Source organism: Lampetra fluviatilis, chromosome 65 (assembly GCF_964198595.1).
Source record: "Lampetra fluviatilis chromosome 65, kcLamFluv1.1, whole genome shotgun sequence".
Taxonomy (NCBI): domain Eukaryota; kingdom Metazoa; phylum Chordata; class Hyperoartia; order Petromyzontiformes; family Petromyzontidae; genus Lampetra; species Lampetra fluviatilis.
The window spans coordinates 6798820-6816125 of record NC_136339.1 but is presented as its reverse complement, the minus strand read 5'-3'; the positions used below and the strand labels follow the sequence as shown (position 1 = coordinate 6816125).

At 60.3% G+C, this 17306-nt stretch overlaps 1 protein-coding gene across 2 annotated transcripts; it reads right to left on the bottom strand.

The window, feature by feature from the left end:
- Positions 1–218: 218 nt before the first annotated feature.
- GBE1 (1,4-alpha-glucan branching enzyme 1) lies at positions 219–16940 on the bottom strand. Of its 2 annotated transcripts, none has more exons than XM_078882472.1 (16): positions 16698–16940; positions 11133–11302; positions 10389–10504; positions 10004–10129; positions 9695–9830; positions 9126–9216; positions 8503–8712; positions 8013–8128; positions 7622–7749; positions 4555–4653; positions 4287–4397; positions 3996–4167; positions 2560–2744; positions 2044–2174; positions 1296–1413; positions 219–786 (listed from the first exon to the last, which is right to left on the bottom strand). In XM_078882472.1, exons 1-16 carry the CDS (start codon positions 16805–16807, stop codon positions 730–732), a joined length of 2076 nt encoding a protein of 691 aa, XP_078738598.1. In that variant the 5' UTR covers positions 16808–16940; the 3' UTR covers positions 219–729. The 2 variants fall into 2 exon arrangements, with proteins under 2 accessions (XP_078738598.1, XP_078738599.1); XM_078882473.1 differs by lacking the exon at positions 16698–16940 and adding an exon at positions 16537–16631 and having other exon boundaries at positions 220–786.
- Between the last annotated feature and the right edge of the window lie 366 nt (positions 16941–17306).

The following is a 17306-nucleotide window of genomic DNA, read 5'->3' as shown; positions in this document are numbered from 1 at the left end:
GAGCAAGCAGGTGAATGGGTGAGCGAGTGGGTGAGCGAGTGGGTGAGCGAGTGGGTGAGCGAGTGGGTGAGCGAGTGGGTGAGCGAGTGGGTGAGCGAGTGGGTGAGCGAGTGGGTGAGCGAGTGGGTGAGCGAGTGGGTGAGCGAGTGGGTGAGCGAGTGGGTGAGCGAGTGGGTGAGCGAGTGGGTGAGCGAGTGGGTGAGCGAGTGGGTGAGCGAGTGGGTGAGCGAGTGGGTGAGCGAGTGGGTGAGCGAGTGGGTGAGCGAGTGGGTGAGCGAGTGGGTGAGCGAGTGGGTGAGCGAGTGGGTGAGCGAGTGGGTGAGCGAGTGGGTGAGCGAGTGGGTGAGCGAGTGGGTGAGCGAGTGGGTGAACGAGTGGGTGAGCGAGTGGGTGAGCGAGTGGGTGAGCGAGTGGGTGAGCGAGTGGGTGAACGAGCATAGAGGAATAGGCACAGAGTGGAGGTGAGATGCCGTCGCGCGTGACAGTGTGTGACAGCACGTGACACAGCGTGACAAGCACGTGACAGTGTGTGACAGCACGTGACACAGCGTGACAAGCACGTGGCAGTGTGCAAGCGTGACACAGCGTGACAGCGCGAGTGAGTGAGAGGTAGAGAGGGCGGCATCCCGATCAGGCGCGCGTGGCTGGCGATAGGTTGCAGGAACGGGTTGACTGTGATCGGTGGTGACGCCGACGCGATTGGTTCACGATGCAGAGTCGTGAATGGTCTTAGTTGTCCAGCTCCCTGTTGGCCAGGACCACCGCGACGCGCGAGGGGATGTACAGCTGGTGCGTGCGTGCACAAACACATGGGACGGACGTGCACACACGTGTGTAAAATACATATACACATGTGCATAAATACACGTACATGGACACACATACAGGGCGACACACAGACACCAACCCACCCATAGACAAAAACCCACACACAAATGTACGGACACACACGTGTGCACACAGACACATGCACAGACACACGGACACACGCAGACACACGGACACGCACGCGCAGACACACGGACACACGCAGACACATTAGTGAACTGTAACTTTGAACCACAAGTGCCCTAGGCTGCCTCTCTGAGCCTTCAACCAACAGCATTGGGGAATGTGCCCAGGCCGTCACGTCCCCCGACATGGCCATCATGAACCCCCCCTCCAAGGACACCCCCCCCCTGCCCCAACTCCCCCCCCTGCCCCAACTCCCCCCCCCTGCCCCAACTCCCCCCCCCGCCCCCAACTCCCCCCCCCGCCCCCAACTCCCCCCCTGCCCCCAACTCCCCCCAACTCACCAGGATGGAGTGCAGGAGGCCCCCAATGGGCACGGGGCTGGAGAAGAACTCGACGTCGTGCTGCAGCCGCTGGTGCCCGCCGTGCTCCCGCAGGTCCGTGTCCAGCACGATGTGGTACCTGCGGACTCGCCGTCAAGGACTCAAGGCTACATGGAGACGCGCGGGGGGGGGGGGCGGAGGTACAAGAGACTCGCGGAAGCCGCTGGGGCTGCCTTCGTCTCCCCACGGCTGATGTTTAATACACACTGCGCGCCAGGTACTCAATTAAGGCTAAGTCGACATAGGGGAGGCCCAAGTTCAGATAATTGTCAATTGTATTGGCCGCGAGCAGCGCGCCAACTGCTGCACTTCCGCTCCCCCCAGATACACTACCAAAGACAGCCACGCACGCACGCAGACACCAACAACAACAACAGCCGCCATTCGCCACTAAGTGGCGGTGACGTCAGCACGGCGCCCGTGCCAGGCCAGGCGCACTTTGAGGCCGTCACATGAAGTGTGGAAGGCTCAATGCCGACAGGAGGTCACGGGGCAGACCCGGCAGGTGCCGTGGGTTGGCTGACTGATACGACTGGCGCTGTGCCTCCCCCTACTGGTATACACACACACAAACACACTACGACACACAAACACACTGCGACACACATACACACTGCGACACACACACACATCACGACACACTACGACACACAGACATCACGACACACACGCTGCGACGCGTGTGCGTGCGGCCAGCGAGTGAGGATGCCTCCCGGCCGTGCGCACGCCGATGCGGTAGTCGGTGTAGCTGTTGGCGGGGTGCAGGTTGAACACGAACTGCAGGTTGGCCCTCTCAAACGACACCACCATGTCGCCCTGGTGCTTGCAGCTCACAAACGCCTGCACACACACACACACAACAACAACCACGGCTATCATCACTCTTATTATTATTATAGCCGTTGTTATTCAGTACGTTTGACGTCGGCGACGTTCCCATAGCGCGGGGCGATGGTTCCCCAGCATGGGGCAAGGGGGCGGGAGGGGGGAGAGGGGGGGGCGGGAGGGGGGGGGAGGGGTGCGATGGCAATTTTCGAATTTGTCAAATGTGTTGCGCGACGCCGGCACACGACGGCCGACCCCTCCTTGCCAACGACGTCACGGGGCTCCCGGAGCGTCCACCGCGAGCGGTGCAGACGGCGCACGGTATTAACCGGAGCGGCCCGCCGCATTCCAACCGCACCACCACCCAACCGCGGCGAGCGAGCACGCCGCGCCGTCCGACCTGCTGCGCCGCGAGCCAGCCGAACTTCTCCTCCGCGTGGTTCATGCTGGCGTCGAACGCCTGCAGGTGCTGGTAGCGCAGCGTCGGGTCGTCCGCCAGGTGGAACTGCCGCCGCGCGTAGTGGAAACTCTCGCCGTTCCCCACCCGGGGAAAGTCCAGCCACTCGGGGTGCCCGAACTCGTTGCCTGCGACGGGGGTCGGGAGATTGGGGGCGGTGGTGGTGAGATTCCAGACGAGGCTGCGTCACAGAGGCCATTACGAACACCTCGACAACGAAACGGCCGTTGTAAACCTGCCGAGGGAGACGCCCAGACCCGGGGCTTGAACCGTCACCCTAGGGCCTAGGCTCTCGGAGTGTCCCTCACACGACCGCCCGTCAACTGTGTGGCCCCGGTAGGCCTCGGCAAGGCAAGGTAATTTACCCTTTTTACCGGGTAAAAGGGTAAAGGTAAAAGGTAAAGGTGTCGACATGCCGAGGGGTAAGGTAAAGGGTCGGGTAAAAGTAGCGCGAAGTATTACCCGGTAAATACGGTACCTTGTTTACCGCTAATAGCTCCGTGGCGCAGTCAGTGGCCAACATTTAAAATTGGAATCATCGAGAGTATTCTATATGAGTAAAGCGCTCTACCTAGCATTTACCTGTTATAAACCTTTTTCACGTGTAGTACCCCAGTAATTAGCCTGTAATCGGGTAATTTGTATGGGGTAAGGGTAAAAGGTAGGGTAAAGGTAGACTCGTTGTTTTTACCTTTTACCTTGCCGAGGCCTAGGCCCTGGCTCGGTGGCCGACACGGCGCTAACCACTGTGCTCCACACACGCAAAGATCCCCCGTGTAGCCTTAACAGACTGTTGGGGCAAGTGCTGCTAGCGAGTAGCACCTATGAAGGCCAGCACGGCGCACGAGGGGGTGGGTGGCCAGTACCACGCTCGGCCGCCTTTGTCTCCCCAATGGCGATGTTTACTACACACCGCCACACCGCACCAGGTACTCATTTGAGGTCGAGTCGACCTAGGGGAGACCTAGGACCGGTTCAGATAAATCGCCACCGGCGTTGGCCGCGAGCGGGAATCTAACCCGGGTCGCCGGGTTCGTAGCACAGCACAGCGCTAACCGCTACACTACCACTCCCCACACACACGCACGCACGCGCACACACACACACGCACGCACGCACGCGCACACACACACACACGCACGCACGCACGCGCACATGCACACACGCGCGCACGCACGCACACGTACACACACACGTACACACACACACGTACACACACGTGCGCGCACACGCACGCACGCGCACGCACACGCACGCGCACGCACACGCACACACGCACGCACACGCACACACGCACGCACACGCGCACGCACACGCGCACGCACACGCACGCACACGCGCACGCACACGCGCACGCACGCTGGGGGTCGCGCCGCTACCGATGAAGTTGAGGTAGGCCTCGCCGCCCAGCGCGTGCGTCAGCAGGCGGATCAGCTTGTGCAGCTGGATGCCCCGGTCCACGATGACGCTGGGCGGACACTGGACGGACATGTCGAAGTACATCGCCTTGTCCATCAACCAGAACGCCAGCGTCTTGTCCCCCACCAGCGCCTGGGGCCACGGCGGGGAGGGGCAGGGGATGGGGGGGGGCAGCGCAAATGAGCGGCCTAGCGACCCCCGCAGCCCGTGAGAGGCGACACCACGGGAGGTCTCAGCCTCGGCCTCGTCACCTGGTCGTGGCTCTCTGCGTAGGCGATGCACTTCTCCCCGTGCCGCCGGTTGATGAGCGTGTGGACGATATCCCCGATGTTCCAGTCCTCATCCTTGCGCTCCTTGATTATCTACGGGGACGCTCAGAGACACGGGGGGGGGGGATACAGGGGGGGGACATGGAGACGCAAGGCGGCACGTGAAGATGAAGACTGCGACGGCTTCAGGAGGCCTTCATCCAGCAGTGGGTAGAGCATGGCCGACGCCGGCGGCGGTGCACCGTGGTACCTGGATCCACTTGTCGGGGATGGCCATCGCCAGGCGGTAGTCGAAGCCGGCGCCCCCCTCCTCCACCGGGCGGCACAGCGCCGGCATCCCCGACACCTCCTGCCACGCGGACAAAGGTCCCCCGTGTAGCCTTTCTCAGAGCGACGGGGCAAGTGCCGTGGGATAGTAGCAGCGCCCATCAAGGCCGGCACGGCGCACGTGGGACGATGGGTGGCCAACACCACGGCCGGCCGCCTTCGTCTCCCCAGTGGCGATAGATTTTACACGTTGCACCAAGCACTCATTTTAGGCCGAGTCCACCCTGGGGAAGGCCCAGGACAGTTTCAGATAATCGTCATCGGTGTTGGTGTTGGTGTTGGCTGTGAGCGGGAATTCAACTGGGGTGGGGTTGGGGGGATTTGTGAGTCCCCAACGCCAACGATATCAACGATCCTCCTCCTCCTTCACGCGTCCCTCTCTGCAGACACAACCTACAATGATTCCTTACTCAGCCCATCAGCCCCACACACACATCCTGCTGAGAGTGCACAATTCCCACCGCACCGATTCGACAGTCGGTGTCTCGTTAGCAGCAGAGGCAGCCTTGCTCGAGTCAATGCTGGTGAGCTGCCAGACGTTCATAGGCAAGCACCCTCTCTTAGGGATATGGAGGTTATAGTTTGACGCTAAACTATTTAGGAATTCAAAACTCTCAGCTAATCATTCGTGACGAGTGTCGGACTAAAATACGACTGCTCTAGTTGAACCGAGCAAGAGAATGAGTTGGCGGAATCAACTGACAGAGCCCTCCCACAGGCTGTGGCCAACCAGCACAAGACGACAAACAAAACACTCAACGCTGCCGACCGCATCGTCAACGCTGCCGACCGCATCGTCAACGCTGCCGACCGCATCGTCAACGCTGCCGACCGCATCGTCAACGCTGCCGACCGCATCGTCAACGCTGCCGACCGCATCGTCAACGCTGCCGACCGCATCGTCAACGCTGCCGACCGCATCGTCAACGCTGCCGACCGCATCGTCAACGCTGCCGACCGCATCGTCAACGCTGCCGACCGCATCGTCAACGCTGCCGACCGCATCGTCAACGCTGCCGACCGCATCGTCAACGCTGCCGACCGCATCGTCAACGCTACCGACCGCATCGTCAACGCTGCCGACCGCATCGTCAACACGCCAACTGGATCGTCAACGCTGCCAACTGCATCGTCAACGCTGCCAACTGGATCGTCAACGCTGCCAACTGCATCGTCAACGCTGCCAACTGCATCGTCAACACTGCCAACTGGATCGTCAACGCTGCCAACTGCATCGTCAACGCTGCCAACTGCATCGTCAACGCTGCCAACTGGATCGTCAACGCTGCCAACTGCATCGTCAACGCTGCCAACTGCATCGTCAACGCTGCCAACTGGATCGTCAACGCTGCCAACTGCATCGTCAACACGCCAACTGCATCGTCAACACGCCAACTGGATCGTCAACGCTGCCAACTGCATCGTCAACGCTGCCAACTGGATCGTCAACGCTGCCAACTGCATCGTCAACGCTGCCAACTGCATCGTCAACACTGCCAACTGGATCGTCAACGCTGCCAACTGCATCGTCAACGCTGCCAACTGCATCGTCAACGCTGCCAACTGGATCGTCAACGCTGCCAACTGCATCGTCAACGCTGCCAACTGCATCGTCAACACTGCCAACTGGATCGTCAACGCTGCCAACTGCATCGTCAACGCTGCCAACTGCATCGTCAACGCTGCCAACTGCATCGTCAACGCTGCCAACTGCATCGTCAACGCTGCCAACTGCATCGTCAACGCTGCCAACTGCATCGTCAACACTGCCAACTGCATCGTCAACGCTGCCAACTGCATCGTCAACGCTGCCAACTGCATCGTCAACACTGCCAACTGCATCGTCAACGCTGCCAACTGCATCGTCAACACTGCCAACTGCATCGTCAACGCTGCCAACTGCATCGTCAACGCTGCCAACTGGATCGTCAACGCTGCCAACCGCATCGTCAACACTGCCAACCGGATCGTCAATACTGCCAACCGGATCGTCAATACTGCCAACTGGATCGTCAACGCTGCCAACTGCATCGTCAACGCTGCCAACTGCATCGTCAACGCTGCCAACTGCATCGTCAACGCTGCCAACTGGATCGTCAACGCTGCCAACTGCATCGTCAACGCTGCCAACTGCATCGTCAACGCTGCCAACTGCATCGTCAACGCTGCCAACTGCATCGTCAACGCTGCCAACCGCATCGTCAACACTGCCAACCGGATCGTCAACACTGCCAACCGGATCGTCAACACTGCCAACTGGATCGTCAACACGCCAACCGCATCGTCAACACGCCAACCGCATCGTCAACACGCCAACCGCATCGTCAATACTGCCAACCGCATCGTCAACACGTCAACTGCATCGTCAACACGCCAACTGCATCGTCAACGCTGCCGACTGCATCGTCAACGCTGCCAACTGGATCGTCAACGCTGCCAACTGCATCTTCAACACTGCCAACTGCATCGTCGACACGCAAACTGCATCGTCAACACGCCAACCGCATCGTCAACACGCCAACTGCATCTTCAACACTGCCAACTGCATCGTCAACACGCCAACTGCATCGTCAACACTGCCAACTGCATCGTCAACACTGCCAACTGCATCGTCAACACGCCAACTGCATCGTCAACACTGCCAACTGCATCGTCGACACGCAAACTGCATCGTCAACACGCCAACCGCATCGTCAACACGCCAACTGCATCTTCAACACTGCCAACTGCATCGTCAACACGCCAACTGCATCGTCAACACTGCCAACTGCATCTTCAACACTGCCAACTGCATCGTCAACACGCCAACTGCATCGTCAACACTGCCAACTGCATCGTCAACACGCCAACTGCATCGTCAACACTGCCAACTGCATCGTCAACACTGCCAACTGCATCGTCAACACGCCAACTGCATCGTCAACACTGCCAACTGCATCGTCAACACTGCCAACGACTCAAGCCGTGTGTGGGGGCACGGGGGGCGGTACCTCTGCGACCGTGGTGCATTGTGGGTAGAAGGAGTGCAGCATGTGATTGGCCAGCATGAGGTAGACGAGGGAGTCCTCGTCCACCTGCAGCCCAAAGTACTCCTCGTAGTTCCCAGAGAACCCCGCTCCTGCACATCGTCAACGCCACCAACAACGCTAACGAAGCCTACTCCGAGACACACACCATCAACATTGTCTGCCTGTGTGTCTGTGTCCCCGAATGTCCGTGTCCCCACGCGTCCCCGCGTCTCTCTGTGTGCATCTCTGTGTGGGTCTCTGTGTGTGTCTCCACGTGTCTCCGCGTGTCCCCGCGTGTCCTCGCGTGTCCCCGCGTGTCCCCGCGTGTCCCCGCGTGTCCCCGCGTGTCCCCGCGTGTCCCCGCGTGTCTCACCTACACCGTGGTGGTGGTAAATCATCGACGTGATGCCGTCAAAGCGGAAGCCATCAAATCCGTACTCCTCCATCCACCAGCGCAGGTTTGAGAGCAGAAAACGCAGAACCTCCCAGCTTCACACAGAGCCCACACACACACACAACACACACACAGAGCACACACACACACAGAGCACACACAGAGCCCACACACACACACACACGGAGCACACACAGAGCCCACACACACACACACACAGAGCACACGCAGAGCACAGAGTACACACACAGAGAACACACACACAACACACACAGCACACACACAACACACACACAGAGAACACACACACAGAGAACACACACACACACAGAGCATACACAGTGTTATTGTGGTAGTATTAGTGTGTCAGTGTTATTGTGGTCTCCCACCACCACCACCACCATCTCCACCACCACCGCAGGGTGTCCACCAGCATCCCGGCGGTGGCGGCGTTGGCGTTGGCGCCCACCTGCGGTAGTTGAAGAGGCGGCTGTCCCAGAGCGGGTGGGCCCCGCGTGGCCCCGCGTGGAAGAAGGCGCCGTCGGTGCCGTCGTACTCGTTGAGGCCGTCCTCGGTGTTGCGCGACGCGTGGCTGTGCACCACGTCCAGCAGCACGCGCAGCCCCAGCGCGTGGGCCGCGTCCAGCAGCGCCTTCAGCTCGTCCGGGGTGCCGTAGCGACTGCACGGGGGGGGGGGGGGGGGGGGGGAGAAACCGGCGGCGCTCGCGGTGATGGCGCGGGTGGCGGATGCCGACGGCGTCGATGGCGCCGAAGGAGCCAACAGTCACGTCGGAGTCGGTGATGCCGTGACGATGGCGATGTTGGTGTTGATGGTGACGACAATGTCGGCGATGATGATGATGATGATGTTGGTGGCGACGATGATGATGTTGGCGATGATGACAACGATGACGACGGTGTTGGCGATGACGACGGTGTTGGTGAGGACGACGATGTTGGTGATGATGACGATGTTGGTGATGATGATGCTGGCGATGTTGGCGATGTTGGCGATGACGACGGTGTTGGCGATGACGACGGTGTTGGCGATGTTGGCGATGATGATGGTGGTGATGGTGGCGATGTCACGGACCTGGAGGCGGCGAAAAAGCTGGTGACTTGGTATCCGAAGCTGGCGTAGTACGCGTGCTCCATGACCGCCATCAGCTGGATGCAGTTGTACCCTGAAGCGCAGACGCAGACAAAGGTCCCCCACATAGCCCCGACCGGCGGGCGGGGCAAGTACTGCGAGTGAGGCCAGCACGTCACCCGAGGGGGAGACGCGGGGGGGGGGGGGGGGGGGCGTCCACGTCCAGCACCGCACTCGGCCGCCGTTGTCTCCGCGATGATGAGGTTTACTCGGTAACGGTAACGACGACACCGCACGGTGCCCGCTCATCGCTCGCGTAGAGACAGAGACAGAGAGAGAGGGGACATCTCGATGGAGGCACGAGGAGGAGGCGGAATACATGGGTACAGGTGGAGAGCCCAGAGACTCGCCGAGCCTCTTGATGCGGGGCAGCATGTGGCGCGTGAAGTGAGCGAGCGACTCACTGAGTCTCTTGATGCGGGGCAGCATGTGGCTCGTGAAGTGAGCGAGCGACTCACCGAGCCTCTTGATGCGGGGCAGCATGTGGCGCGTGAAGTGAGCGAGCGACTCACCGAGCCTCTTGATGCGGGGCAGCATGTGGCGCGTGAAGTGCTCGTAGGTGGCGACGCGGCCCTCGTGCGAGGAGATGCCCACGTGGGCCTCGTAGATGCGCAGACTGCGTGGGCACGGGGGCACAGGGTGCACGCGCTGCGCCACGGGGGGGGGGGGGGGGGGGGCACGGGCAGAGCCCCGCGTTAGAGGCAGAGAAGGGCCTGTGGCGAGGATTGGCCTCGCGGCAGCCAGGGGTGCGGTAGACCTGGTGGTGCGACAGCTGGTGCTGCGGCTGCGGCAGTGTTCTAGGCGGGGTTCGGGTTGGACACCTGGTAGGGGTTCGGCGGGTCCCAGTGCACCCACTCGTAGGTGACGGCTGCACCCTCCTTGGTGACGTAGTGTGCCCACGGAGAGATGCGGAACAGCGTGCGGCCATCGGTCGTCACCACCACCACCTCAAATCAACAACAACATCACCATCAATAAAACCATGAACAACGTCAATGTGAAAATCAACAAAACAGCATCACCACTACCGCCATCACCGCCATCACCGCCGCCATCCACACTACAGCCACAATCACCATCGTCACCCATCGTCACCATCACGACCGTGCCAAACACAGCGATGGTGACGACGCCGACGACGATGTAACCGCCATGATGCGCCTGGCCCGTCCATTTGAGGCCGAGCGCACCTAGACGCGGGCTCACCTTGAGCTTGGAGCCGTGCGAGATGGCGGGGGAGCCGTCAGGCCTGCGGGGCAGGAGGAGCTCCCACTTGCCGAACTCGAGGCGCGAGAAGGCGTGCGAGAAGTGGTCCCAGCCGTCTGAGACAAAGACAAAGGTCCCCCGAGTAAGCCTGAACACTGTCATGGCAAGTGCCGTTAGCGAGCACCGACAAAGGCCGGTGAGTACGGCCGCCTTTGCCTCCGTTGTGGCGATGTTTACACACCGCACCAGGTACTCATTTGAGGCCGAGTCGACTTAGGGGAGGCCCAGGACCGGTTCAGATAATCGTCACTCGTGTTGTTGGCCGTGAGCGGGAATCCGGGTTCGTAGCGCAGCGCGCTGACAGCCATACTACCGCTCCCCCCCGCACGTACGCACACATACACGCACGTACGCACACATACACAGGTGCATACACACACACACACACGTGCGGCCCTCTTTCCCGTTGCCCGTGCCGTCAGCAAGATCCCCACGCACTTCACGCGGTGGCCTCAAAGTGCACCCAGCCTGGCACAGGCGCCGCGGTGACATCACCGCCACTTAGTGACACATGGCCGCCGCTGCTGCTGCTGTGGTGGTGGTGGTGCGGTGTGGTGGTGGTGCGGTGTGGTGGTGGTGCGGTGTGGTGGTGGTGCGGTGTGGTGGTGGTGCGGTGTGGTGGTGGTGGTGGTGCGGTGCGGTGGTGGTGCGGTGGTGGTGCGGTGCGGTGGTGGGGGTACCCACTGAAGTCGCCCGTGAGGTGCAGGGCCTGGGCCCCAGGGGCCCACTCCCGGCAGCACAGCGTCCCGTCAGGGCCCTTCGAGATGCCCATCGTGGCGTAGCCGCGCGTGAACGCGTCCAATCCGCCCTCGTGCTGATCCATCTCCCCCAGGAGCTCCTGCATGCGCCCATACCTACACACACACCCACGCACACACACACGCACACACACGCACACACACACCCACGCACACGCGCACACACACCCACACACACGCGCACACCCACACAACAACAATACCGGCAATGACTCAACTACCTCGACTGGTGTACAGGAGGTCGTTGGTTCGATCCCGACCCCGACGCCTGCTGTGTATATGGAGTCTGCGTGTCTCTCTCTCCGTGGTCTCGTGGATTTTCCTCTGGGTCCTCCGGATTTTCCGTCCACATTTAGAATGAACATCGCGCACGTACAGGATTTGGCTGCTGCTGCTGCTGCTGCTCTATATTTCCACGTGATGAGCGACTTCATTCAGCTGCCATTTGCGATATCCAGGTTGCTTCTGAAAAATAGCGAGTACCCACTCAGAGGAGCCCCGAGGAACTACTGAGGAGCCGACAATACCAACAATTGACCAAGTTCTGCAGTCCTCTTCATATTAAGGTGTTATTGGCCCACGTAATGAATGCTTACATGGGGGAGGAAATCTGAGATACGGGAGGAAACCCATGCAGAAGAGAACAGGGGGAGAGAGAGAGAACTTACAAACTCCACACTCGTTCACTCACTCACGCACTCCCACACACTCACTCACCCAAATCCCCATGATAGCCTGAGCAGACTGTTGGGGCAAGTGCTGTTAGTGAGCACCGATGCTACAGGAGGTGGAGGGGGATGGGTGGCCAACACTTCGCCCGGCCACCTTTGTATCCAGAGAACGCCACGAGGCGAACAGCACAAAGGCAATGCACGATCAGGACGTGTATAGCCCGGAGTGAGCAGCTGCAACATGGGACCTTTCTTTCCACTCGCCAGTATTTAAATATAACAATAAGTTTTACCATTTCTGGCAATAAAACAGTTGTGTCAAGATGTTAAAACACCAAACAAGTCTAACACTTTGAGACGAGGCTCAACAGAAAGCTGTCTCTGGTGTGGACCAATCAGTTTCAAAGACAATGCCCATCTATTGTGAGAGCGTGTTGTTGTTTTTGTTGTTTGCAAGTTCACCACCACGAGTACTGTGTGTGGTGAATGCAGTGACAGGATTCCTTGACTAAGCATTCTGTTTGGTGTTTAAACATCTTGACACAACTGTTTTGTTGCCAGAAAGGGTAAAACCGATTGTTATATTTTAATAATGCCAAGAAAGGTCCCATATCAGAGTGCTAATCTTTACACGCCACACCAGATACTCATTTAAGGCAGAGTCGACCTAGGAGAAACCCAGCACCGGCTCAGATAATCGCCATCGCCGGCGTTGGCCGTGAGCGGGAATCGAACTCGGGTCGCCGGGTTCGTAGCGCGCCGCGCTGACCGCTACGTGCGAGCCCTGTGCCCGCTCACGGGCTCACACGCAGACGCAAGCCCACAGGGGACGTTCATTCAAATGACCTTGAGCCCACACGCCGTCTTGCTGGGACACGCGATACCATGGCAGCGGCATTGCGACACTCCGCTAATTAAACTGGGCCACTCACAGCCCAGAAATACATCGCCCAAATGTCACCCGCGGGTCCGCCCCTGCCCCGAGTTGACCCCGGTGCCCCCCCCCCCTGGCACACGTCGAGAGGAGGGGTGCCAGCCGATTGGGTGCCGGGGGGGGGCCTCTCCCTCCCCGTGCTCTTCATCCACAAAGTCTGCGCCGCTCGCCGTCGTCCGCAGGGAGCCACGAACGCACCGCCGCCGCCCGGGTTGGAGCCCGGGCGGTGCGCGGTGTCTCCCGCACCCCCAGCCCCGCCGCAAGCCGGGCGGCTGAGGCCTCCACCACGCACAGCCGCATTTGTATTCCCCGGCGCTAACGTTTGCAAACCGCGTGCCGGGTGGCGCAGACGTTGTCTCCCTCGCCTGCTATGCGGGAGGTCGTGGGTTCTATCCCGACCCGGACGCCTGCTGCTGTATATTTGGAGTTTGCGTGATAGGCCGCTTCCTTGAGCTATCGTTTGTGGGAGCCAGGCCGCTCCTGAAAAGGAGCCGCACAGCTCAGTGGGGCCTTACCTGGTGGACAAACAAAGATGTTGAATGCCAGGGCCAGGGGGTTGAGCCTGGCGCATCCTTGAGAGGCAGACTGCATGGGAATTTGCAGGGCCGTGAAGTTCGCGTGGGGCCTGGGCCCCGGGGTCACGTGGGGCCAAGCGGCCCCTGCCCTGAGCCCACCGGGAGAAACATTCCCACTGTCCACCGTGCCAGCAACGTTTTATAAACTCTGAATACAAATCAGTTGACGCATCAGTAATACTGTGCTACTATTGAAGGGTTTGCCCGTTACCCATTCACTACTAATCGTTTAACTATGCATACGCTTATGTAAAAACTGGTGTCAACAGGAAACAAGTTAACAATGTAATTCTCACCACAACCACCCGACACAGTCTAATCTGGCCGTCGCCTGATGACGCTAGCTTTAATTCCTGGCGAAACGTCGTACTCGCATTGTAGACGTCGTGGGTTTACTCCCCAACACACCGGTGTGCTGGACTAGGGGCAAATTGGCATGTTTTGTTTACAATTCCGTGTCGTGCCAGGCTAGGAACCTCTTGGTTCCTCCCACAAGAAGCCAAACTCTCAGCGTTGCAATCCATGGTAGCGAGAGCCACCCTCACCACCCTCACCAGCATCGCCACCCTCACCACGCTCACCACCCTCACCACCCTCGCCACCCTCGCCACCCTCGCCACCCTCGCCACCATCGCCACCATCGCCACCCTCACCACGCTCACCACGCTCACCACCCTCGCCACCCTCGCGAACCTCACCACGCTCACCACCCTCGCCACCCTCGCGAACCTCACCACGCTCACCACCCTCGCCAGCATCACCAGCCTCACCACCCTCACCACCCTCACCACCATCGCCACCCTCGCCACCCTCACCACCCTCGCCAGCATCACCACGCTCACCACCCTCAGCACGCTCACCACCGTCCAGCGGTGACTTGAAGGGACCCCGGCGCTAGCTCTGCGCTGGCCACTTCTGCGGGCCTCTCTCCCACGCTGGAGCTACTTCTGCAGTGCCGTGCGGGAGCTCAGAGCAGATCCTTTGCCCCGTGAAGCGACACGGAGAGCGCGATTGGGACGAGCCCCACGAGGCGCGGGAACGTGACATGTCAAATAAGCGACAGGGGCAGCCCTTCAAGTGCTTCCTCGTGCCACTGCTGGCAGACCAGGCCTCAACCTCGAGGGAGCTCTGTAGAAGCGGGAGCTCCCCTCTAGGCACTTGGCCTACTCTTCCACCGCGCCGGGAGATGGATTCGCAGCGTAGCCGGCGATCCCTGCGGATTGCAACACCAGCAGGGTGCGGCCCCCCCCCCCCCACGATTGCACCACGGTCACACCGCGGCGCCAGCGTCCACGAAATGCGACACCACGGGGGGGGGGGGGGCAGTGACAGGCGCGTGCAGACAATTCACACAGCGCCGTGTCGCACTCGCGGCTGCCGGATTGCGACAATTCGGCCACTAATCCCCCCCCACATACAAAGGTCCCCCGTATAGCCTCGTACGGCTGTCGGGGCAAGCGCTGTTTGCGATCAGCACAGGAGGGGGTGGGTGGCCAGCACCCACGCCCGGCCGCCTTTGTCTCGCCCGGGTACCGATGTTTTACACGCACTACACCAGGCACTCGTTGTTAGGGCCGAGTGGATCTAGCGGTGGCACAGTAACAGATCGAGATAATCGCCGTCACGAATGTGATTGGCCGTGGGCGCCAATCTCAACTCGGGGTCGCCGGGTTCATCGGGCTATGCGCCAACCACTGCGCCACCGCTCCCCAGGACGCCACGCGCGTCATGCGCATTGGCAGCCTCTGGACCATCCACTGCTGGATGAAGCCCTCCCACGTGATACACCAGCCGGCATTAGCCACCGTGTGCCAGGCTAGGTTCACACACACGTGTGTGCCAGGCTAGGTTCACGTGAGTGTGCCTGCCAGGCTAGGTTCACACGTGTGTGCGTGTGCCAGGCTAGGTTCACACGTGTGTGTGTGTGCCAGGCTAGGTTCACGTGTGTGCGTGCCAGGCTAGGTTCACACACGCGTGTGTGTGCCAGGCTAGGTTCACACGCGTGTGTGTGTGCCAGGCTAGGTTCACACGCGTGTGTGTGTGTGCCAGGCTAGGTTCACACGTGTGTGTGTGTGTGCCAGGCTAGGTTCACACGTGTGTGTGTGCCAGGCTAGGTTCACACGCGTGTGTGTGCCAGGCTAGGTTCACACGCGTGTGTGTGTGTGCCAGGCTAGGTTCACACGCGTGTGTGTGTGTGCCAGGCTAGGTTCACACGTGTGTGTGTGTGTGCCAGGCTAGGTTCACACGTGTGTGTGTGCCAGGCTAGGTTCACACGCGTGTGTGTGTGCCAGGCTAGGTTCACACGCGTGTGTGTGTGCCAGGCTAGGTTCACACGCGTGTGTGTGTGCCAGGCTAGGTTCACACGCGTGTGTGTGTGCCAGGCTAGGTTCACACGCCTGTGTGTGCCAGGCTAGGTTCACGTGTGTGTGTGTGCCAGGCTAGGTTCACACGTGTGTGTGTGTGCCAGGCTAGGTTCACGTGTGTGTGTGCCAGGCTAGGTTCACACGCGTGTGTGTGCCAGGCTAGGTTCACACGTGTGTGTGCCAGGCTAGGTTCACACGTGTGTGTGTGCCAGGCTAGGTTCACACGTGTGTGTGCGTGCCAGGCTAGGTTCACACGTGTGTGTGCCAGGCTAGGTTCACGTGTGTGTGTGCCAGGCTAGGTTCACGTGTGTGTGTGTGCCAGGCTAGGTTCACGTGTGTGCCAGGCTAGGTTCACGTGTGTGCCAGGCTAGGTTCACGTGTGCGCGCGTACGCACACGTTGACAAATGTCCCCCGTGTAGCCTTGACAAACTGTAGGGGCAAGTGCTGTTGGCAGGCACCTTTGAAGGCGGGCGTGGCACACGAGGGGGTGGGTGGCCAGCACCACGCCCGGCCGCCTTTGTCTCCCCGCTACGAACCGCACCAGTTCGTCATTTAGGGCCGAGTCGACCTACCGCTCTTCACACGCGTCCCGAGCCCCTGGCCAGTCCACGGCTGGATGTCATCGACCCCAACAAACGCAGCGGCCGCAATTCGCCACCGTGCCAGTGTCACGTCAGCACATAATCCCGCGTCGTGCCAGGCTAGGTGCACGTACACACAAGACGAAGATCCCCCGTATAGCCTGCCACAGACTGTGGGGCAAGTGCTGCCAGCGAGCGGCATCACCTGCCGTGGCACACGAGGGGTGGGTGGACAGGGCCACCACCACCAGCACCACGCCCGGCCGCCTTTGTCTCCCCGGCACGTACACACAACACAGCACGCGCACGAGCCGGGCCTTGTCTCCCGTTGCCCGTGCCGCCGCATTCACTCTCCCCCCCCGTCACCTTCGCTTGAAGTCGGCTTCGTAGGGCTGCAGCAGCGGGTCCAGCTCCACCAGCGACTGCAGCCGCGGCGGCGGCGCCACCCCCCTCCCGCCCGTCTTGGACGACGACATTTCACAGCGAATGCCGAACTACAAATCTATTTTATTTATATTTTATTATTTTACGCGATCGCTTGCTCACGAAGCCGAGGCGAGCGCGACGCGTGAGTGGCGTGCAAGTGAATGAGGGCGCGCCGCGAATCGGCGCGGGGCGCAACCGGGAGACAAGTCCCGCTTATAAAGGGGCGTGGCGGTGACGTTGGAGCGGCGAGTGGGAGGGCGTGACGTCATGGGGTGACGTCTTTGGCAAGGGGGGCACGAGGTGCTGGCTGGTGGAAGTCATTGAATGTGTTATTCGTACGTGACTTTGTCGAAAGAACCAAAGAGTGTTGTTGTATGTAATGTTTAACTTCTTTCGCACCGTACGTTGCCAGCCGTGCGAGGAAAGGACAATAAAGTAAAACACACAAAGCAGTTGTAAAGAAATGAGTTGTCAATCTCGATGTAGAATTGCAGAGCGCCCAGTGGCTTGCAAATGTGAGACGACGCGGTGGAGAGATGTTGACTCCAT

Coding starts and splice junctions, on each gene's coding strand:
- GBE1 (XM_078882472.1), bottom strand. CDS start 16,807: ATGTCGTCGTCCAAGACGGGCGGGAGGGGGGTGGCGCCGCCGCCGCGG. Junction 10,130..10,388: donor CGCACGGCTCCAAGCTCAAG/GTGAGCCCGCGT, acceptor TGTTGATTTGAG/GTGGTGGTGGTGACGACCGA. Junction 9,217..9,694: donor GCCCCGCATCAAGAGGCTCG/GTGAGTCGCTCG, acceptor TCTGCGCTTCAG/GGTACAACTGCATCCAGCTG.